Source organism: Podarcis melisellensis, assembly GCF_964234715.1.
Source record: "Podarcis melisellensis genome assembly, chromosome: 3".
Taxonomy (NCBI): Eukaryota; Metazoa; Chordata; class Lepidosauria; order Squamata; family Lacertidae; genus Podarcis; species Podarcis melisellensis.
In genome coordinates this window covers 27657536-27680567 of record NC_138530.1, presented here as the reverse complement: position 1 = coordinate 27680567, position 23032 = coordinate 27657536, and the positions used below count along the sequence as shown (strand labels likewise).

Here is a 23032-nt window from a genome sequence, read left to right as displayed (position 1 = left end):
CCTGGAAGGTAAGCTTTCGATTACACTTCCCTGTGGCTGCACTAGTGATGGTCAGGGATGGATAATGGCTTTGGGTTTTGTTCTATTTTAAATCCTGTAACACATATATCAGCATAGCTAAAAGGCAACATGAAGCTCCACATTGAAATAAATGAACAGATACCGTAAATACATTTTGTTTAAATGCATTATACGTAGGGCTGCCTCTGCAGATGGTTCGGAAACTTCAAGTAGTGCAGAATTAAGGAGTCAGGTTGCTCACCGGAGTAAGACAGTTTGAACATATTACACCGATCCTGGTGTACTAGCTACCAATTTGTTTCTGGGCCCAATTCAGAGTGCTGGTTTTGACCTATAAAGATATAAACAGCTCAGGACCGCAATACCTCAAGGACCGCCTCTTTCCATATGAGATCATCTTCTGAGTCCCTTCTTCATGTGCCTCCTCCTTAAGAGGTCTAGAGTATGGCAACACGAGAACAGGCCTTTTCTGCAGTGGCTCCCCGTCTGTGGAATGCTCTTCCTAGGGATGTTTGCCTGGCGCCTTCATTATACACCTTTCCTTTTCAACCGGGCCTTTGGATAATTTTATTGACATCCTATGCCCTTTTAAAATGTGATGGCAGGGGCTGGGCAGGGCTATTGGGTTGGTTTTATTTTGATTATGTGTTTTGTGGTTTTATATTTTGATTTTATTCTGTGAATTGCCCTGAGACCTTCAGGTTTAGGGAGATATATAAATTCAATAAATCATCATCATCATCATCGGAACCCACTTGCATTTATGCTTATCTATATGATATAGTGAATGCAATGAGTTTCATGTGACAATTTTAAGGGTTAACGCACTACCCCAATATGTTATGAGCATCTTTGTCAAAAGAAAAGCAAGCTGTAGTAATTAAAACAAGTAGTAGTTACCAGACTTCTGAAGTAGATTCTAAACTTAGTTGAGATGGAAATGGTTTTGCTTCTAAAATGTATCCATCTTAACTAAACTAATCTGCGTTTGTCTCACAAGCTCAGACTACTGTCTCCTCTTAATATTGCTGATTTGATATGGACCAGTCGCATAATGTGCTATATTTTAAAATATTTCATGGCGTATTAAGGGATCTCAAGGGTGTCTTTTAATTATAAAATTTTGCCAAAAAAAAATGGAACCAATCATGTGCTTCATTCAAGGAGGAGCTGGCTGCTTGAAGTCAGTTCTTTTGTTGAGTCATTTATTCCCTTAATAGGAATTTTCTGATCGGCTGTCATTCTTGTTCACACACTGGGTGTCACTGCCTCTAAAACACTTGTCATTCTTTAATGGAAACAAAATAGTCATTGCTGTCAGAGCTGCAATGTCATTCCACTACCCCTTGCTGCGTCGGCAATAGTGAAAATGACAGAGCGGCTCTCAGTAGGGGTAATTAAAATGTAAATATTGATATTTTATTATTTGAAATTACTTTCCAGTGCGGCATTTAATATCTCTCCATCTGTGCGGCTCTGTTTAGCGGTCACTTTAGTACAGCTCTGGGATACCAAGTGGCGGCTTGATCCCCGTTATGTCAAAATGCTTGTTGCTGCTTAATTTTGATATCTAATTAAGTGGAAAAGTACAGTCCACACTGTAATCCATGGCATCTTAACCAGCTGCTTGGGTATATTTAGAATTAATCTCCACTATGGAATCATCCTAATGTATGCAATTAAGAGTCTGCCGATGGCTAATTAGGTGTATTAGAATCAGGCAGCTTCCTCCCCCCCCCCTTTCTTTGAACTGTTGCAGACTTCAGACACTCTGCCTCCTGAGGTAGCCTTAACGACACCAACACACTCAAGCCAGGAAATACCAAAGCTGAAATCAGAAATGCAGGTGCTGGCTGACAAGATTCTCAACCCACTTAAACTGGCATATTTCTACTTAATGAAATTTAGTCTGCCATGCGTCCTCATTTTCCAGGACGTGTCATGGAATTCACCTCCAAAAATGGCATACTGGATTATTTTTCAGAAATCAGGCAAATGTCCTGGGAAACCTGCAATGGGGGGGGGGGGGTTAAATCGCTTGAATACCTTAAAAAGCTTAAAAAGCTTCAGAATTTATTTATTTTTTTGTAGCTTTCATTTAAAAAAAAACCCCAACAATTTCGGAGTCTTCCTAAAGAAAGCTTAACAACAATATGGCAACCCTAGTCTTACTGGGGTTCCACATCACTTGGGACATAACAAAGAGTAAATCTTTAATGACTGGTTGTTTAAGAAGTTTAGCTCTGCTGTTGTTGGTGTTTCTTTTAAGCCCTACAAAATTGCTTTGATTATTTAAAAAGCAGCTAATTTATTTTGTTGGATTTCATCCTACCTTTTTTAAAAGTCTAAAGGTGATTTTTTGCATTTTTGTTTAATATTGTAGCATTGTAGGATAACCTTAGAAAGGGAAGGTTCCTTAATTTTGCTTCTGTAGTTTTATCTATGAGGTTTTAAAGACGCAACTAGATAGGTCATATTTATCAAACAGATGTCTCCTTAACAGTCCAAACCTGTTAACCTATTCAACTTATGGTGCCCAAAATAATAGCTTGTATCACCATAGAGGAGGAAGCAACCTGTGTCCAATATGTGGGGGGAAATGGTCCAGTTCACTACTGTACTACTAAAAACTCCCCCCCCCCCAATCTATTGAGGGCCTTGACTCATTCACACCAACAGGTGGCAGTAAAGGGGTCAGCAAACTTTTTCAGCAGGGGGCCAGTTCACTGTCCCTCAGACATTGGCGGGGGGGGGGGGGGAGAGACTATATTTTGAAAAGAAAAAAAGAAAGAAAGAATTTGTATGCCCCACAAATAACCCAGAGATGCATTTTAAATAAAAGGACACATTCTACTCATGCAAAAACACACTGATTCCCAGACCATCTGCGAGCCGGATTTAGAAGGTGATTGGGCCGGATCCAGCCCCTGGGCCTTGGTTTGCCTGCCCATGAACTAAGTAGCCAGACCAGGTGGAATGCAACTACCAGCTACACGCCACACAGAAAATGTGCTTAGACCTCTGGTGAGAACGATAAACCAAATCTTCTGCTGAAATAACTCATGCAACTTTAAAGAATCACACTATAAATGACTATTCCAGTATGAAGCAGACTTGTTCCCAATATGAAGCAAGACGAGAGCAATGGGTGGAGGTTGCAAGGAAGTAAGGTAAAGGTAAAGGGACCCCTGACCATTAGGTCCAGTTGTGACCGACTCTGGGGTTGCGGCGCTCATCTCGTTATATTGGTTGAGGGAGCCGGCGTACAGCTTCCGGGTCATGTGGCCAGCATGACTAAGCCGCTTCTGGCGAACCAGAGCAGCGCACGGAAATGCCGTTTACCTTCCCGCTGGAGCGGTACCTATTTATCAACTTGCACTTTGCCGTGCTTTCAAACTGCTAGGTTGGCAGGAGCAGGGACCGAGCAGCAGGAGCTCACCCCGTCGCAGGGATTCGAACCGCCGACCTTCTGATCATCAAGCCCTAGGCTTTAACCCACAACGCCACCCACGTCCCCTTCAAGGAAGCAGGTTTTAGCTAAAGATTCGGAGAAAGTTCCTAATACAGTGGTACCTCGGGTTACAAACACTTCAGATTACAGACTCCGCTAACCCGGAAGTAGTACCTCAGGTTAACAACTTTACCTCAGGATGAGAACAGAAATTGTGGCGCAGTGGCAGCAGGAGGTGCCATTAGCTAAAGTGGTACCTCAGGTTAAGAACAGTTTCAGGTTAAGAACAGACCTTCAGAACAAATTAAGTTCTTAACCTGAGGTACCACTGTAGTAAGAGATGTATAGCCTGCCTTGGGCTGTCCTTTACTGGAAGTATTAAGCAGAGGCTGGATGTGTAGTTGCAATAAATAAATAGTTGCATCCTACACAGTAGGTCTTGTGTTGAGCAAAGGCTTGGACTAGATGATCTCCAAGTTCTCTTCACACTCTTATGATTTGTCTCTGAGTTATATTATTTTGTTAATTAATTAATTACCGTAACCAACCAACCACTCTTCTTTAAGAAATTGCAGAGTGATACATAAGTCACAATGTATGTACAATGTTAACACACACAAAATGGCATCATACAAAACAAAACATTCTGTAGGCCTTGCAGAAAATCGAAAGGTTCAGAGACCAAAATACAAACTATATCAGGAGGGCCCAAAAGACTTGCTGAAGGGGCACAGCTCTAATTGTTAAAGAGCATGAAGGATGGCGTGGGACCCTGTGGCACTCCACGGGCCCAAGCACATGTCCCTCAGTGTTGCTCTCTGGAAGAACTCCCTCCCGCGTCTAGGAATGGCCTTTTAAAAAAAGGAGTGGGGGGAAATGTGACAGCTGTATATAGAAATAAAAGCTAACAAGCAGGCAAAATTTCTTTTTAGGAAACAAAGCTTTTGATTTAAACAGCTACATCAGTTTGACCTGCAAGGCGGTTACCTCAGAGATGGAAGCCTCCTTGCTGGAAAAAAATGACAAGCTTAAATTGTTCCTCTTTAGGAATGTTATGTAAGGCTTTAGAGAAGGTAAAAGAGACCAGTGAAATATTTCTAACTGGCATTTAAATTACATTAACACCTTCTTGTATGGCCTGAGTGAAAGGTCACGGTAGACAAGCAGCATCTTCACTGTTTGTAAATGTCTAATTTGCTGCTTTTAAATTGCTGTGAACCTCACTTACTTAGTCCTGCTGAATGAATCCACTGTTGCAAATACTTCTGACAAGCGAATATTTGCTTAGTGAGAATCTATTGTTCTTAATGGATTGAGATGGACGTGCAGTGTGAATGCATTTTTATTGCCATGCCACCTATCTGCTCTTGTTTCAAGGAGATGAAAGTAGTGTGGCGTTAAAAGCCCTGGGTTTCTCTTATCTGTTTCGCAGCACGTGCAGTTCTATCAGTAGGGTTCATTGGAAAAGTGCTTATGGTCAGCATTCCCCGCCCCCATGTCTGTTATAAACAATTATTTTATATTTATATGAACTTGCATTTTAAAAAGGGATGAAAGGAACATAAATATGCAATTAAATAAGAAATGGAGAAAATGGCCCACTATATTGAGAAGTTATGTGGGAAGCATCTTGTCATGACAGTTGCAGTGAAAGGTTTCACTTAGCCTTTTTATCCTTGTTTGAAAGAGAAGACTTCCGCATAAATAAAATAAATACTTAAACCTATTTACTTTGTCTAGCTGCATGACTTATTAACTTTCTATCTTCCCTTTGAGGTTATTTTCCATTTGGTTCCTATCCCCCATTCATTGCTTTGTGTAGACCCATAGGCAGCTGGGGGGGGGGGTTAGCCCTGGGTGAAGACTCCAGAGGCGTGTCATTGAGGCTCCCAGCCTGTGTACAGTATGTGTGTATGCAAATTCACATGAGGGATGCCAAACATGAGGGATGGGTTTTTGACCTGGGATTCACATGAGGGATGGGTTTTTCACCTGGGTGAGATAAAGCCTAGTTTCTCCCCTGGCTTTGTGTTGTATATTTTTGCAGTTTGAGCTCCACAGAATAGGGCAGGCCTGCTAGGTAGGCAGCAGAAGGTGAAATATAGGCATTAAAGGCAGTGGCAGAGAGCAGGTGGGGGCAGGGCCGGCACGCATTCCAGGGGCATGGCGTGCTTCCTGGGGATGTGGTATGCCGCCTGCGGGAGCAGGGCACCCAGCGTGGGAGGGGCTCTGTTTCAAGTAGCAGAATGCCCTGAACATTGTCATAGAACCTATGTGCATGATACATAGCAATGTTATATCTGAACTACAAGATATTATTATTGTTATTATTGTTATTATTATTGTTATTATATTTGTACCTCACCCATCTAATTAAGTTGCCCTAGCCACTCTCAGTGCTTAATAAAATTCCAACGCTGATCTAAATCATGCTTTCAAACTGTGGCCAGGTTGTTATATGCACCTAGAGGCCTGCATATTACACCTGTCCTGAGAGAAGTGCTATTATGCTATGTTCAGGGTCTTGTTACTAACACATAAAGCTCTGAACAATTTGGGACCTGGTTACCTAAAAGGCCGCTTGCCCCTGCGTAGCCCTGTAAGATCACTTAGATAATCTGGGGAAATCTTACTCATAGCACTGCACCATATGTAACATCACAGGGCAGTGACCTGAAAATGGGCATTTTCTGCTATTGCCGCTGCACTGCAGAATGCCCTTCTCTCTGCCATTCGCGAAGTATCATATATTAGTTGCCTCAGATGTCCATGAAGACATTCCCTCCTCCCCTGGCTGTTCTTGACCCATAAAATTGAACCTTATTTCTTAATTCCTATTTTTGCCTGTTCCTGTCTTATCTGTTTTATAATGCTGCTAAATTAGTTTTATTATGCTGTTTCATTGTTTTTGCATACCACTTTGGGATTATAGATAGGTAGGTAGGTAGGTAGGTAGGTAGCCATTTTATCATAGAATTGTAGAATTGTTGAGTTTTTGAAATGCACTTTCCTTTCTCCCCTGCCTTAATTCCTTGCTGTCTATTGCCCAACTCCTTCTTCCCCCAGGTCAGCTCTGATACTGATAGTGAGCCAAGCTGGAGCCAAGGAACATGGAGAAGTAAGGCAGGGTAGACCGGACGGTCAACAATGCTCAGTCATGCACCACTTGGTCAAGGCTGGAGTCAGGTGCAGGTCAGCACAAAGAAACAAAGTCAGTTGTCAGTGTAGTTCACTCTTTATTCAAGGAAATGGAATACAACTAAGTAACATTGCCCAGTAGGTCTTGCCTCTATAAAGCAGTTGCTAGGACTAAAGATACCTGTCTTCTACCCCTCCTAAGGCTCCTCCTTTCCCAAATGTTTCCCAAATGTTTCCTAAGCAGTCTCAAACTGTGTCTGCATACCTCTGGTGTCTGTTCTTCCCTCCACATGCTCTTGGAGACCAGCAAGAAGGAGAGCTTGTTGTGCTGGAGAAGGAGACTACCGGGATTCTTCAGCAGTCTCTTCTGCTTCAACCTCAGAGTCTGAACTGCTCCCTGTCACAGGTTCCTCCTGTTCGCTAAACCCTGTTGTCCCTTCAGTATTCAGCATCTCCTCCCAAACTTCCCTTTCTGACCTCTCCTCAGTGTCTCACCACCAATCCCCGGGCTCTGAGCCTTCCTCCTCTGGGATCTCCCTTGGGGGTTCCCTGGCTGGTGCCTCCCACCACTCTTTGTTGTCCAGTCAGTCCCTCACATAATTTTATGTTAAAATTAGATGTCCATGTGAACACCACAGGACAGATATAGATCCAAATGTGTGTGACAATGGACATCATTTCTAAATTGACTTTTAGCAGGATCCACATTCAAGTTCTTAAGACATTATTGGTAGTATTCCAAACACAGAATCTGATTGAGTTCTAAAAGGTAGGGTTTGTGTATCCCTCTTTGCCTCCAAGCTTCTTGGCCTTGGAGAAATGACCATATAGGCTGCATGCAATGAACAGAGGAAGGATTGATTGGAGAAAGCAAATGGCAGGATTGCATGTGTGAATCAACCATAGTGCTACAGGGCACCTGTAAATTCCAAAAGTTCTGAATTTGCTTAAATGTTTAACTCTTTTCCTATACACATATTTGAAATATGTAAAAAATGTTTTATATTTTGGCTTTGTTGTTTCATAACCTTTTAAATATTTTTTTCCCTAACTGCAGTCTTCATTACGTAAATGAGTATCATGCACTGCAAATTACTGAAAAATCATAGCCCCCGGAACTTTATATTTCAGTTGTGAAATATTGACTTTGATTTACATGTCAAATGGACCTTTGACATAGAAATTCTGTGAGTAGTGCTGTGGTCTAAACCACTTTAGCCTCTTGGGCTTGCCGATCAGAAGGTTGGTGGTTCAAATCTGCACAGCGGAGTGAGCTCCTGTTGCTCTGTCCCAGCTTCTGCCAACCTAGCAGTTCGAAAGCATACCGGTGTGAGTAGATAAATGGGTAACGTTTCAACGGGAGGGTAAACGGTGTTTCCATACGCTCTGCCAAAGTACCCCGTTGCCCCAGAAGCAGTTTAGTCATGCTGGCCACATGACCCAGAAAACACTGGCCCCCCTTGGCCTAAAGCGAGATGAGCGCCACACCCCATAGTTGCCTTTGACTGGATTTAACTGCCCAGGGGTCCTTTTCCTTTTCCTTTTCCTTACCTATACAAATATAATTTTAGAACTGTGTGCTTACATGAGCACGCAAGGGCTGATTCATAGTTTCATGCATACATGTACACCATTTGGTTGCTGTGCATTTGATTGCTGGGAGCTGAATGTGCGACCTACCTCATTTAAATGCTTTGGTGCATGAGATTATATGAAAGTTTTATCTGATGTATTTTATCTGGGATTTCAGACATGCAAGTCACTGCATACTTGTCGGGGTGGGTGGGCATTGAATCATGACTAAAGTGTGCAAGATGCTTGTACACTTCATTCACAGTAGTAACAAAGGGTTTAAAAAAAGGAGACATAAATGAGTCTGCTTGCTTTATATAGTCTCAGATCCCAGACAAAATCAACCTTTGTCAAGGAAGAATTAGAATAAAAGAGACAGTAGAAAGCAATAGATGGCATCCCTTCCCAGATCATACATAACTGTATGACATGTGTGTGTGTGTGTGTGTGTGCGCGCACACACACACACACACACACACACACAAACACAATGCTGAAGGCACTGTATATAAACCACAGATGTACCTTTAGTGTCTATGGGGTCCTCCAAAGCATCTTTAGGCATGCAAACAATTTAGGCTACATTGGAATGTGTGCTACATGAAGAGCAAATGGTCCAAATTGTCGGGTTTAAAAGATTACTTCATGTGTGTGGAAACTGTAGTTGAGAAACTCATTTCATTAGCAATAATATTGCAAAGGTTTGAATTGGTAACAAAATGCCAACGGCTGTGCTACCCCTTTATTCCTCACTTTTTCCAAGTGTTAGTTCTATAGATGTGTGGGTAAAAGGAGGGGGGAATCAAACAACTGTTCAGTTACTCAATCAGCGCATAGTTAGTGATATCAGTGAGTCATTAGTGTATAATTACGATTGGAGTGTAAGGAGCAGTTCTTTGAAAGGTCTCTATTTATAGTGAACCTAGCGTCTGCATTCAACATAGGAGGGGAAAGATGTTGGCACAGGGTGAGTGTGTGGGGGAGAGAGGACACCAGCAACGCAGCTCCATTGTTTATAGCTATTTACAAGAATCTAGGTGGATTTACAATGCCCCGGACTGAGCAACATAAAAATGGTACAGTAGAGAATGCCTAGCAGGGGTTAAGTTCTTATGCCTGCACTGCAGCCTATTTCTGTCAACACTGGGCTTGGGAAACAAACATTTATGCTTTGTGAAATGAAAGTGTATTTTTGAAGACTAGCCGTCAGATATTTTTTGCCCTTCACACTTTCAAATGCTTAGCCTTTTTTGTAAGTTGACTGCAAAGTGCATCAGTTTGCCAGGCCAAAAAAAGAAGGGGGGAAACCAGTGGAGGGGGGAGAGAGAGAGTAAAGGGGGGAGTCTTGACAAGTGCCCATGGCGTCATTGTCAAGTGCATGAGCTTCAAGTAGAAGATGGCAGCAGGGTTGGCACAGAACATGCTTCCTTCAAGCCTATTACCTCCGGGGTACCTGACTCTTGAGAAGCTTTTCAATCCTTCCAAATGACGTTATTCCAAACTGTCATCTGGTTTATTTGGAGCACACTGTCTCGCAGATAAACATGCTATTTAACTGCAGGTCAAGGTACAGAGTCATTCTGCTAGCAAAATGCCTGGGATACATTAAATGGCACTGACATGCAGAGGGAGACGGAGAGAGATCAAAGTTGTCACCAGTATGCGTGGAATTGGTCTGTGCTGTGGGGGAAATGCACCGCAATATATTGAAGTGTATTTTTAAAAACCATAATGTAGTTGAACATTTAAAACTACGACCTGTCAAATGCTAGGGATTAAGGTGCTGTGTAATACAAAACACAAAGTTCAGTAGCATAATGGCAAGCGAGAATCTTCTATATCTTGGGGAACAGCTAAGTGTTGAGGGGCTGGAAATGTTTTTTTATAGTCGGTTTGGGTATTTAATTTCTTATGGAGTGAAAGAAATCCCTTGTCACAAAAGAAAAGGATGTAGGTGTTTGACTGTTTGTTTGTTTTCTTCCTAGTATGGCAAATTATGCATTTTTTTAAATGGCTGGTTTTATTCATGAAAGCTTCAGGTTTTTGAATTATTTTTAACATGCAAACACTGTCCTTTATAGACAAATATATGGGCACTCTGTCTGGGTATCTGTATTGCTTGGAATGTTTTCATCAACTGCATCTTATGTTTTTGCAAACTACAGATCAAGCAATGTAACCCTGGTTTTTTAAAAATAAAATAAAAATACACATACGTTGTTTTACAGTACCCAAATTTAACCATCCAGCTTCCTTTACCACTTTTGAGGAAGCCTTATGTTGTACATTTGGTAACAAAGGGGGAAGCTTAGTTGTATTAAAGTTACTCGAGGATCATGGACCAGATTTAAAATGGAATATAATGTCATTTGTAAAATCTAACCAAATGTCCAGGCCAAATTTCAGTACCATTCCCTGATTTGAGGGTTTTGTTTTTCATTGTCTGCTTCTGTAATTTTGCTATCAAATCACACCGTAGTTTATTACCGTATATTTTTACAAAAGAAAAATGCACTCAAAACTTGGTACATAAATTTAAAAAACGAAGTAGGACTCTTTCTAAGGTGTGTGTGGGGGTGGATAGAAAGGAAAATGACTGAAATTAAAACTTCTTTTGTGATCAAAAGGGATTTTATTGCCCTTTGCTTAATTAAATCCCTCAGAAGTGTGTGAAACATTGTTGTAGTTAAAAAAATTGTTACTTTGTAAATCGCAGGGACAAAAGGGCTCTACTGCAACTTTAAAGTTTCCGTGCACGTAAATGTCAATAGAGTGCCTTCTCCATCATCAGCACTAAATTCACATTGATGCCTCTTTTCTTCTCTGTATTGATCCTTCCATGAGAACGTAGATTTGTATCTGTTAATTAATGCGTCCTGAAACAGCGTTTGTATTAATCAGGCAGATAAGAAAAATTGGATGCCTGCACCCTCATGACAACCGTAAAAGTGCTGGCCCTGATAAAAATCATGGACGGACCTCAATAAAAAAGTTCCTCCTTCCACTCAATAAACTAATCATCCTGCTTTTAATTATTCGGCAGAAAGATGTGTGGAGATTGGAGAATGTGTAAATCTATTTACTAACAGCAGTGTCTGGGAGGGAGAATGGGGCTGTCACAGGACAGAGCTGCAGGCTACGTTCTCTGTCCATCTGCTGCAACAGAAAAACTGGTTCTTGAGAGAAAGGAAAAAGGCAGAGATGCTGGAGCTAATTGAAAATATGCATTCCTTTTCTTTGACCCTTTCAAATTATTATTTCTGTTCCATTTCCTTCCATTTACAACAAGAACTGTGGCATTATCCATCGTCATCTTGCAGAGGGGTTGTATTGACTTGTTTGGCGATGTGGGTTTTTTTAAGTCTTTATGCTCTTAAGGACAAATGTCCTTTCCCACAAGGCACAAAACACAGTATTTAAAATCACAGGAACAACAGCATATATACAGTTATAGATATATAGATATATAAAAGGAATGGATTTCAGTGCCCACTTGACATTGGCTTTTAATACAGTTTGTGCCTCCTGACTTGAAGTAATTATCTTTTTGTTTTAACAGGTTCATTTCTGAATTCTGCAGTAGTCTTAATCTAAACTGATGCATGTGGCTTCCCCACTCTTTTTGTTTTCTATCATATTCTAGTCACTTATTCTGTTATAAGGGGGCTTCAAAAGAGAAGAGCAATGTGTTTAAAGTTAAACGAGCAACAAAAACAGACTATTCTTTCAGCAGTATCCTTGTCAAAGCACATGTAAGCAGTTCCATAAACAACCAAATGAAAGCTTTAGACATGTCTTAAAACCCCCTTAAGAAAAGCTTGACTAATCCCCTTTGATGATTTTATTAAGTACTTGATGGTTGCTGGTGCCAACTGGCAAAACACTACGTTTCACCAATAGGCCAGGAAATCGCCTCTTCACTAGCACCTTATGTGATGAAGGGATATTAGCAGTCGGAGATAATAAATTAACAGCTACTGTAAACAGGAGCCTGAAAAGGTAAAACAGTAAAGATGTTTGGCCTTAGTGATCCTATTAGGAAGGAAAGTGGGGGGGGGGGGGGAGTGAAACAAAAGCAAAACTTAAATTAATTAAGAAGCATTATTAAATTTTCAGTCTCTCTCAAAAATGATGGTGTGATTACTATTCACTTGGCACTTTAATGTGCCTTTCTGCTATTTCAGTACTGTAGTAGAGGCAGAAGCCATTACAAAAGTAATTAGTGTCTTTTCTGAAGAGGATAGGTCTTGCTTCTGTTTATGCAGAGGTTGAAGTTCAAGAAGCACTTTGCTTTTTGTTGTGATCATCTTCATCATTCTAGTAAGGTATCAAAAAAATTCCCTTAAAAAGTGTTCTTTTTGTTACTCAACAATAATAATTACCCACTTTAAAGTGGACCCTGACATCTTTAAAGTGCAATCCTATACATATCTACTCAGAAATAAGCTGAGATTACTTGATTTGCTCCTCTTTCTGTGTGTGTGTGTGTGTGTGTGCGCGCGCGTGCGCGCGCGCCTGCAACGTTAGTGTCTCTTATACCAATCATGACCATTATTGCCAGAGTGTTCATAAACGGCTATTTGATCTAAATACTTTAAGGTATTAAAAGTATTAAATTAGCGCTTAAATGTAATAGGTGCTTAGGATATATTTGGGGGAATGTATTCTCAGACAATGATAAATAATGTATTATTTAAAAAGCAGCAAATTCATGTTGACTTGATGAAACTTGATAAAAAACCCCACACAAAAGGCATGCAAATTCAAGTTGACTTGATGAAACTTTTACTCTAATAATTTTATATTGTATTGATCTTGAAGAGCAGAGCGGGTAGAATCCACAGGTACAGATTTATAACTTACATAACAACAACAAGCACGAAAGAATAGTATAATGCAGAATTATGGTGGCCCAGGATCATTTTAATTATGTTTCTGTGTACTTTCCTTCCTGGTTTAGGATTTTCCACTTTATCGCTTGCTGACCAGATGAGCCTTCTGCAGAGTGCTTGGATGGAGATTTTGATTCTGGGCGTTGTATACCGATCACTTTCCTTTGAGGACGAGCTTGTCTATGCTGAAGACTATATCATGGATGAAGATCAGTCTAAATTAGCAGGCCTTCTTGACCTCAACAATGCCATCCTGCAACTGGTAAAAAAATACAAGAGCATGAAGCTGGAGAAAGAAGAGTTTGTCACCCTCAAAGCTATCGCGCTTGCTAATTCAGGTTGGCAGATTGGCATGATGGCTCATGTCATTTCCCCCCACCCCTTCCTCTAATACCTTCTGCATGACAATTTCTAAACATGACAGTAGGAATAAGTAATTCTTAGTTATACTACTACAGGACAATGCTGAATGGCTAGAAACAAGGTAGTTCAAATTAAGGGAAGATCTATGAATATATGCATTTGTTGCACATGGTTTCTAATTTGGTTAAAAGATGCCAGAAAATTCAGAAGGTATTAAAAGCAAAGATGCTTTTCAATAAACATAAACGTTGTTCTGCTTAAATCCATTTCATAATCCAGATAAGTCTAATCAGTTCACTTAAACCCAATAGAATGGATGGGCCCATGACTAAAGGTAATATATGATCTACTTCAATCCGACTACTAAACACAGTGAACTCAATAAGTAAGGTGAACTCAGGTTTTATCAGAAAAGGGAGCAAATCACTGTTTAATCTTACAGGAACTCTTCTTCACCATACAAATTTGATTTTTATGGTAGCTGTTTAACAGGCAGATATAACTTGTTCAGAAGGGGTTAAGAAATCAAGGAAGGATTCTTCTCTGCATTTGAACTTAAACGTGCTGAAGCAGTGAGCCGGTGTCTGATAAGTAAAAAATCGTTTGTTCTTTGTTGTTTTTTCTTTGTGCCTCCCTAATGCTTTATTGTGGTCTTAAGTCCCTTTTAGCATTTGCATAAAGTTCATGATAGATCCCTCTTTAATGACGTGCCGATCATTAGATACCTGTGTGTCAATAACATGCTCTGATGCTATGTACCATTGACAGTCACACCATGCCCCTCCATCTGCTTTTGTTTTGACCCTATCTTTGAACTTTATCTTGGTTGCTGGCCAGTAGTTTTCCCTTTAATTACAAGAAGGAAACTGTCAATAAAATCTGTTAAATGGGATGCAATGAGTGGCTTGAATGGGCGGACGGCTATTTGTTCAAATTCTGCAGCATTCAAGGTATTGACAGTTTGTTTTCTGGGGCCATATGTGACGATCAATCTCAGGCTGGGCTCAGCCGCGCTGAAAAATGAAAAACCAGATTGCTTTTGCTTACTTGTGGATGACGACTTGTGATTTGGCGCGGTCCTAGTGAGATGAGACCTTCTGCCCAAATTGCCCCCCCGAGAGCCAGAATGCGTGACTGTTTTTAGAAATAATTTTTTTAATTGATTTTGTAATTAACAGTTCATCTACAATATTGATGCATGAATCCTCAGATTGATAGGAGGAAAATTGTTTTCAACAATGAAGTTGTACTTTACTATTTGTCTTCATAATGGGATCTAGCATTTTGCATTTTAATTGGGGTTTTAATTCCAAAAAATAAAATGCAAAACTAAAAGATTACTCATAAAAAAAATTCTTACACTGCTATTGTATGTAGGTTTTGTTGTCATACACAGCCTAGTTCTAGTGGCTGTCTCAAATTTATCTTTCTCTAAGATAATAGGAACCATCATATAGTATCTATATTACTGGAAAGAATTGTTATAGGTACTGATAAGGTGAAATATTTATAAAGCTAGAAAGCAAGTACAGTTTGTATAGAAATACTTACTTTTGAACATTTTCAAAGGCAGCTAACCTCTGCATATTTGGAGGTGATTGAGACAGTATTTCAGTCTGACCTGCAGAGATTTAATATGACATTCATTGAAATTATCAGCTTAGCATAAACATCTGGCTTGATTCAATAATAATTAATGTTCTTTTATGCTCTAAATCGGTGAACTGATTTAACGGTAACCTTCCTTCCTGCCTCCCTCCCTCCCTGTTCCACCCGTGCATAAACATATAAGACTTGTGCACATAAAAATATCAGTAGCATTATAGCTCCAATTCATAATGGTTTTAAACAGGAGGCTTGTGTACAAGACTTCTGGTTGTCGGCAGCTCAGTTTGGGAGAGAAGGGAGGTCCATATGTGTTCTAATGCAGTATCCCATCCTGTCCCCAAGTTTTCACTGTCACCTCCAGCTTTAAATTGAGATGGGGGAAAATGGGTCACCAGACCTGCTGGTTTATAGTTTCATCAGCTTGAACAGCCCCTGTAAGCTTTCCAGGGTAATGTAATGGTCATGAGGCTGGCATGATGCAGCCATGCTGTTTCTCCCTTTCCTGTGTCTTCTGAAATTCAGCCTCCATCTAGGATGTTACCCAGTTAAGCACTGGACTCAGGTGGTTGGTGGAAAGGGAATTTGCTTTGCCTAGCATGTGTCCTTCAAAGGCAAGTGTTCCCAGCCTTCCTCATATCCGCAAAGATACAGAACACCCACCTGTGGGTGTTTCGTTTTGTTTTAGTACATTTTTATTCCATCCATTCTCCAAAGAGCTCAGAGTGATGTACACAGTTCCCTGTCATTTTTATTCTCACAATGAAGTCCCCTGTGGTACATTAGGTTGACAGTTGCTGGTCATAATGTTACCCATTCTGGTTAGTGCAGATATCTGCCCATGATAAGTCATTAGCAAAACCAAACCACTTGATTTGAGTGCAATATCATTTGTATACTATTGATAATAACCATAATCAATTGATTTGCATAACCCAGTAACACTGATGATGTACATTGGTTCTATATATCCCATCCCATAGGGGCCCTTGGCAGGTAATCTGGAAACACTGGCTTGTGGGTGGGGGAGTCCCAGTCCTTGGCTGTGTAATGTGTGCGACAAAACAATTTGGTACCAATGAGTGCTTTTTTTACTCACGCAGAAAAAATGCCTTTGAATATTTTCCAAAGCATGTATGTACCAATTACTTCAGGCATACAGGCAGGTGAACTGTTTGCACATAATAAAAGGTGTTCTCTCTGTCTCTTAGTGCTCTTACTAAGTGCTCCCATTTATTGATTGGGCAGTGCCAAATGGAAGGATGTAGGTTCACAGGTTTGTTTGTTTTTAATTATTTCATCAAGAAAAAAATAGTGGCTTGTCGTTTTAGGCTGGAGGCTTTTTAAAAAGCTTTGCATGCCCAATCAGTTCAAGTGCCAGAGAACTTCAAATTCCATTTGCACAACTGATACAGATACCTTCTCTCATTGACTGAACTATTTAAAAAGCTGCTTTTTGTAACTAGCAATACATGAATCTCAATTTTTGTTCTTGTCAGCTTCTCATTTTTCTAGTCCTAAGTTCAGTGTGCACATTTCTGCATCAGTTTACAGGTGACACACACATTTTTGCAAGACATTTTTGATAACATGCATTTTTGTGCATTATTTTCACCAATATAAACACTTTTGTGCACACTCCTTCTATCACCTATGGTTTAGTTGGAGAACTGTATCACAAAATCCACAAAAGTGTGCATTTCAAAGGATAGCTATGTTGATTCGGGAAATGTGAATTAGGTAGGTTTGCATCAGAACGTGAACCAAACATTTCCCTCTCCCCAATCCCTTAACTGTAACACCAAAAATGGGGAATCATGGTTTCTGTGGAGGCATTGCCTTGTAAAGTCAAACAAGATTTGAGTGGCAGGTTTTAAAAGTGGAGAAAAATTAACCTAAAGATTCAGTGGTTTCTTTTGGAGAGACAGTGTTGAGACATTGGCAGCCCTTAGACTGCTTAACATCAGTAGGTAGTCTGATAGCAACTTTATCTCTAGACGCAGGCAGCTTAGACTAAAGGTATGAGGTTCTGTATGGACAGACAAAGCTGTATTGGCTCCTGATGCCATCTAACAACCACTGAATAAGCAAGCTGTAGTACTCCAATTCCATTAGCTGCACCCAACAGCAGTAGATAGCAAGGGAGCAGCATCCTCTTCTGGCCAGGAGTCACACTAGAGATTAGAATGGGAAGAATTGCTGTCCCTTATACAGCAGACATTAAAAATGCCATTGCAGAGTTTAGTATCTTTGTTTTTAGTTTATGTTTACTTCAGACAACAAGAATCACATTATTTCTTGGCCATTTAGCAAACTTATTAGAAGGTATCTATGGCAGTCATAAGAAAGCCAACTCAAATCTTAGTATTCTTCATGAATTCTTCTCCTTCAGATCATCCATAAGGCTAGGCCAGCCCATTGGGAAAGTTGGAACTCCACCTGTGTGATCCATCCAAATATCATGTTACGTAATCAGCGATTCTGTTTTTGTTGCCATTTTTTTTAAAGTATGCAATTTCTTTGATCCTCAGGGTTTGAAAAATTGGCTGTCTTTACCATCCATTGTTAAGAAATGCAGACAGTGCAGCAGAAGGCCAACTGTAATAGGAGGCACAGTGAAAATGATATTTTAGGAGATGGATTAGGATGCAATGTAGGACCAGATGAAAGGGCATATTAAACCATTATGACTGTTCATAATGCTGGTTGCTAGAGACCACAACACAGACTGCCATTCTGGAGAGAAACAAGAGTTCTCTCTCATTCAGGTACTTTATAGAAGCTCGGCGGACTCATAATTAACAGGACATTAGTGCTGTACCACTATGTATCTGTGCTGTAGCTCTTGGTGAGAAGGAGTAAAGGAGAAACCTTCACTATCCTGCATGGACAGTGACAGAAACACCAGCACCACTTTTGGATTCTGACAACAAAATGCCTAAGTTTGGAGCAATGATAGGCAACTTGAACTCCTGTCTTTTGAAGCAAATTAAAGCAACATCTTTCAAGTACACTTTCTATATCCATAAGTAGTGTTGAGGTGGCAGTTTCTGAGGAGGCATAAACTAACCATGCTTAAATTCAATGCATTTGAACAATCTGTGCATATTAGAACTCCTTATTAATGTTCCTTTTTAACTATCCATTTGAATGCTATTCTACTTCACAACACAGTTTTCTAGTTTCTAATGTTAAAACCCCAAGTTTCAGACCGTTCTGCTTTTATTCATCCTTTGAACTTTATTATTATTATTACTTATTGAATTTATATACCGCCCTATACCCAAGCCCTTTTCCATTTCTGCAACCCTATACATTTAAGACTTGTGGAATTGTCAGGCAAATTTGGATTTTTCTTGAAAGATGTAAAAACATCTTTAGGAATTTTAAAGGAAGTTTAAAGAATGCCAATTAGATTAGAAAAATGGGATGGGTGGAGGGAAGTTAATAGCCAGAGTGATATAGCAGACTAGGACTGGGAGACCCAGATTCAAGTCTTGACTCAGCCATAAAATTCATTGGTGACCTTTGGTCAGTCATTCAGTCTAATACGTTTCCTAGCCATAACCTGTTTTGTGAGGATAAAATGGAGGCAGTGAGAAAACTTGTGCCATCTTGAGCTCCTTGAAATAAATGTGGGTCATAAATTGATAATGCCTGTGCCCTAGTGCTTTTCTAAGGTGGAATTGCCTTGAATTCATGCTTTCTAGAAACAATGTCCAATGGTGAATGTGCCTGAATCGCTGAGACAACTAGATCTTCCCCAACAGTTAGGGCCACATGCCTGTGTAATATATTGTAACTAGGATTTTCAATGTATTGATTCTGCCTCTTTAACAAACTCATGAAAATGAGTTACAGATAGATAACACTGTATGAAGTGGAAATCAAGCAGTCTTTCATTTTTCAAGGCAGTCTACTTCCCATGCAACTCAGATAGGTTATCGAATAATTCATCCCTTGAGTATACATCGCAAAAGGTGCAGGTTTAAGTATGCTAAGTTGTATGCCAAACTGTAAATACATGCTTCGTTCTCCCATTGCAAAGTCAGTCAATATTCTTGGCTGCAGTTTATAAGATTCAGAAACACAGATTTCTTTTTTGTAATAGAACAATGGCAACCTGGAAGATGGCTGCACAGGTTATGATGTAGGTATTTCTTCCACATTTTCATTGTTCTGTGGGTTTACTTTTCCCGGCATTCTCCTAAATTCCAGTTCAACAAAAGCAAAAATTTAACATTAATTTAGAAATTGGAGTATGTAGAACTTGTCACAGCTTTTAGTTCCTTTGAAAGTTGGCCTGAAAATGTATTTATTTATTTGATTCGATTCCATATATGAGTCAGTTTCCATAAAAAAACGTAAAGCGATTTCGCAGTAAAATCAGGGAAGAAAACAATTAAAAACTATCCATTATGTGAAAACAATTCATGTTGAGATGGTCTGCCTTCAGAAACTGTTAGAATCTGATGGATTTCTGAATGCCTTAGGGGGGGGGTTATGACTGACATGGTAGGTACTCCTGTTGCGGCTCTCATTTCACTGAGGACTAATGAAATGTTCAGAGCCATTGAAAGGATTGGCTTCATCACCTCTGTGGAGCCCACAGATTGCCTTGTAGTCTAGTGACCTGTAGGCGATGAAGCAGGAGGATCAGTGGCTACAGTGCAGGTGGGGCAAATCTCTACTATGGTGATTCCCAGTGGACCATTCTTAATGTGGAGCACTGCAAGGTTGCTTTTTACCAAAAAGAAGCAGAAGCTCTACAACTGCTTAGAGCAGTGACTTATTTATTTATTTATTTTACAAATTCAAAGACTTCTAAGCCCTCTGCTGCCTCATTACTATCACAGTCAGGGATGCCATGGGGGGGGGGTTGTTGAGGGCCCCTGAAATTTTCAAGGAGGGGACCAGGCTCCCTCAATATTCTGCAGCAATGTGTGCCCATCACTCATGCAATTCAGTTCATGAACTGGCCAGAGATACTGGCTTTTGCACTGGCTTCCCCTACCCTATGGTACACAGTTCAAGCCTCTCCAGCTTATCTTTCAGTCGATCCATTCCCCACTCCTTCCGACTTATCTTCTCTTCATTTGCTTTATCTGCCTTCTTATTCTCTAATGTTGCTGTTGTCAACCAGAAAATGAGGATGGATGAGAATAGGGAGAAATGCTTGTAAATTAGGTGGTGCTGGGGGGGGGGTGTTGTTTTTGTTTTTACTATAATTCTCCTTCTCTTGCTGCCCCCTCCCCCATTCTACCTGTTCCAATGCTGGCCAAATGGAACAAGTTAATGTCAGGTTTTATCTGGTCAAGATAGAAACCAAGGTTGAAGTGAGCAACTCTTTGCAGATCCCACAAAACGAAGGTCTTGCAGTGCCAAATCTAGAATTACGGTATATTATGCTGTAGATTTCTTGAATAGATGAATCCTTCCTCCACTGGACATACGCAGAAGGACAGTCAGTGGGCAATGCCTTCTAAATATGGGCCAGACAGTTATAGGTCAGAACAGAAGAGCCAGAACAAAGAGGACTGGTTCCAAAATAATGATCAGGGACCATGCTACAGCTCCTTATAGCTGTTGTGACAGAAGAAGCAGTCCAAGAAGCAGTTCAGGAAGCAGCCCAAGTACCCACATGCAGCAATATTACCAGATGCACAACTTCCACCTTCCTGAAAGCTATGGAAGAGGGTTCTGGCCGTCACCTCTCAGCAACGCTCAACCAGGAGAGCACCTCCATGACTTGCAGTACAAGCTGCTGTTGGTGAAACTGGGTTTTGTGAGACTTGCCAGGCAAGCAACTGCCCAGTTCCATATTATGGTGGAGAGCAACCTCCACCATCGGCTGGTAACTTCTGCATTGCCTCCAACAGTAATACTCCCTTGTGTGCAATGGGGAATTGTCCAGCTGCAAATCCTGTACAAATGCTGAATGATGATGGAAGTGGTTCAGGCTCTCAGTTCTTCTCTTTAGGTCTAGTTTCAGAACAATGGAGCCAGACTGCCATTAGGGATTATCAGGCCTCAAACCCCCTACAAATGTTGCTTGACGATTACCAAAGTTGCCAGCAAAGCAATGTATTTCCTTCTCCCAACACATTCCAGGGTTACCCATACATTTAAGATTTGTTTTCTATCTTTTAAATTTAGTATATTTTAAAGTTGTTTTTTTAAAAAAAGTTTGTTCTTATAGTGGCTTTGTCTGGGATCATCATCTGGCTTTCCATTTACTGAAGCATTGGCATCCCCTTGTCCAAGTAAGCTAAAAGCTCTTGGATATTGAAATAAAAAATAAAAGCTAAACAATTAATTGGCCACTTGTTCATTGCAGCCAGATTGACATTGCCCAAGCACCGGAAAGATTTATAATGTGTGCCATTAGACTACAGGTATGATATTTAGCCTTCATGGAAATAGTGACTCAAAATGATATTTCCTCATGGTATTAAAAAAAAATCAAATAAATTTGTTCTGACTTGGCATATTTTTTACAGTAGCAATAAGGGCCACAGTAAAAATCATCCTATTATGCTAGAATTTGGAATGCATGGTACAGTATTATTTTTGTATTTATACACACACAAAACTTTATCGTGGTCCATAGACCCCAAATACACAGTAGATTTTTTTTATTTACATTGTCGCTGTTTTAATTTCATTTTTGTATTATTCCCTTGTATTTATGGATGCATATTTGTATTTACCTTAACACGGATTTGAAGCCACTTTTGTCCTTCCAAAGAGGCTCCTGGGAGGCTGGAAGGACATTGCTGGAGCAACTCTTGAGATGGGGAAACTGTTTAAAATGTTTTAAATGACTCTAATTTTGGTACCTCTGTTTTGTTTTGCTCAGGTTGGTGTTGGTTAAATGTTTAGTTGGGGTTGGCAATTATTTTAATTTGGATATAGCTGTAAACTGGTTATTGTTGTTGTTGGTTTCTATTGATTTATTGGTTGGTTAGTTGTTCGTATAGGATATTTTATTTTTTAATGTTTGATCCTTTGTTGTGTTTTATATATGTTGTAAGCTGCCCAGAGTGGATAGGGAAACCCAGCAAGGTGGGCAGGGTGTCAATTTAAAAATTATTATTATAGGTCTAAGTGCATGATTAAAACATTTTTGTTTCGATAAGCCTATCTAGACATGTAGAAGTTACATGCGTCTTAGCTCTTTTTATCATATTTTGAATGTTTTTGAATACCTGTTTTTACTGAGAATTTAAGAGGTTTACATAGAATCAAGTTGTATGTAAAGTAACTAAATAGTTAAATCTTTGAACATCTGATGATTAGAGACACTGTACTAACTTTGAGAAATTGGCAAAAACCAGCCTCTGGCTCCTGATCTGAACAGCCTTGCCTGGTTAGTTCAATGGTTCCAGTTAGTCTCCTGTTTCCCACAATGGCTAACAGTACATCATTGAGCCACTTCTACTATCTTGTTGCCCAATTACTAAGTTTAGAGAAATCCTTCTGCAGTTCTCATAGTCTCCTTGGGTTTGCAGCACCTTTGATTTGGTGTAGGGATGGACTAAAGCAGACTAATTTCATCCCAGTTCTGCCTCATGGGCATTCATGAGAAGTTTGCAGTTAAATTGTATGAATCTTGTGCACATTTCTTTACATAGAAATATGCATTTTACATAAAGCACACATTTTTAAAGTTAAGTATGTACATCACAGTACATTCATCACACATTTTGTACACATTTTCATGTAAAATGAATATTTTGTGCATTGTAATGGCATCACAAAGTGTGGGTGCACCAAAAGTTTTGTTCTCATCCATCCACAAACCTAGTTCTGGAGCATTGGATTACTTCAGTCTAATGCGAAAAGAAGTGACACCCATCCCTACTTTGGTGTCATTGACAAACTTTGCTCCTTCACTGCTCATTATAAACTCTAGTTCATCTACAGATAAAATTTACTTCAACCCTCTGCTTCCTGGTTAACCATACGACCCATTCTTATTTTGGTATTT

General features: G+C 40.0%; 1 protein-coding gene and 1 long non-coding RNA gene across 26 annotated transcripts in view; one reads left to right on the top strand and one right to left on the bottom strand.

Moving 5' to 3' along the window:
- ESRRG (estrogen related receptor gamma) overlaps window positions 1-23032 on the top strand; it is a 473643-nt gene that overhangs the window by 444911 nt on the left and 5700 nt on the right. For all 22 annotated transcript variants that reach the window (XM_081904148.1, XM_081904142.1, XM_081904154.1 and 19 more), the window contains one exon: window positions 13143-13412. In XM_081904148.1, the coding sequence (XP_081760274.1) occupies window positions 13143-13412 (270 nt within the window). The remainder of the gene's footprint in view (window positions 1-13142; window positions 13413-23032) is intronic.
- Window positions 12951-23032, bottom strand: part of LOC309365983 — a 44623-nt gene continuing 34541 nt past the window's right edge. For all 4 annotated transcript variants that reach the window (XR_014166348.1, XR_014166349.1, XR_014166350.1 and 1 more), the window contains 2 exons: window positions 14989-15058; window positions 12951-13333 (listed from right to left, as the gene is read on the bottom strand). This is a non-coding gene — a long non-coding RNA (uncharacterized lncRNA). The remainder of the gene's footprint in view (window positions 13334-14988; window positions 15059-23032) is intronic.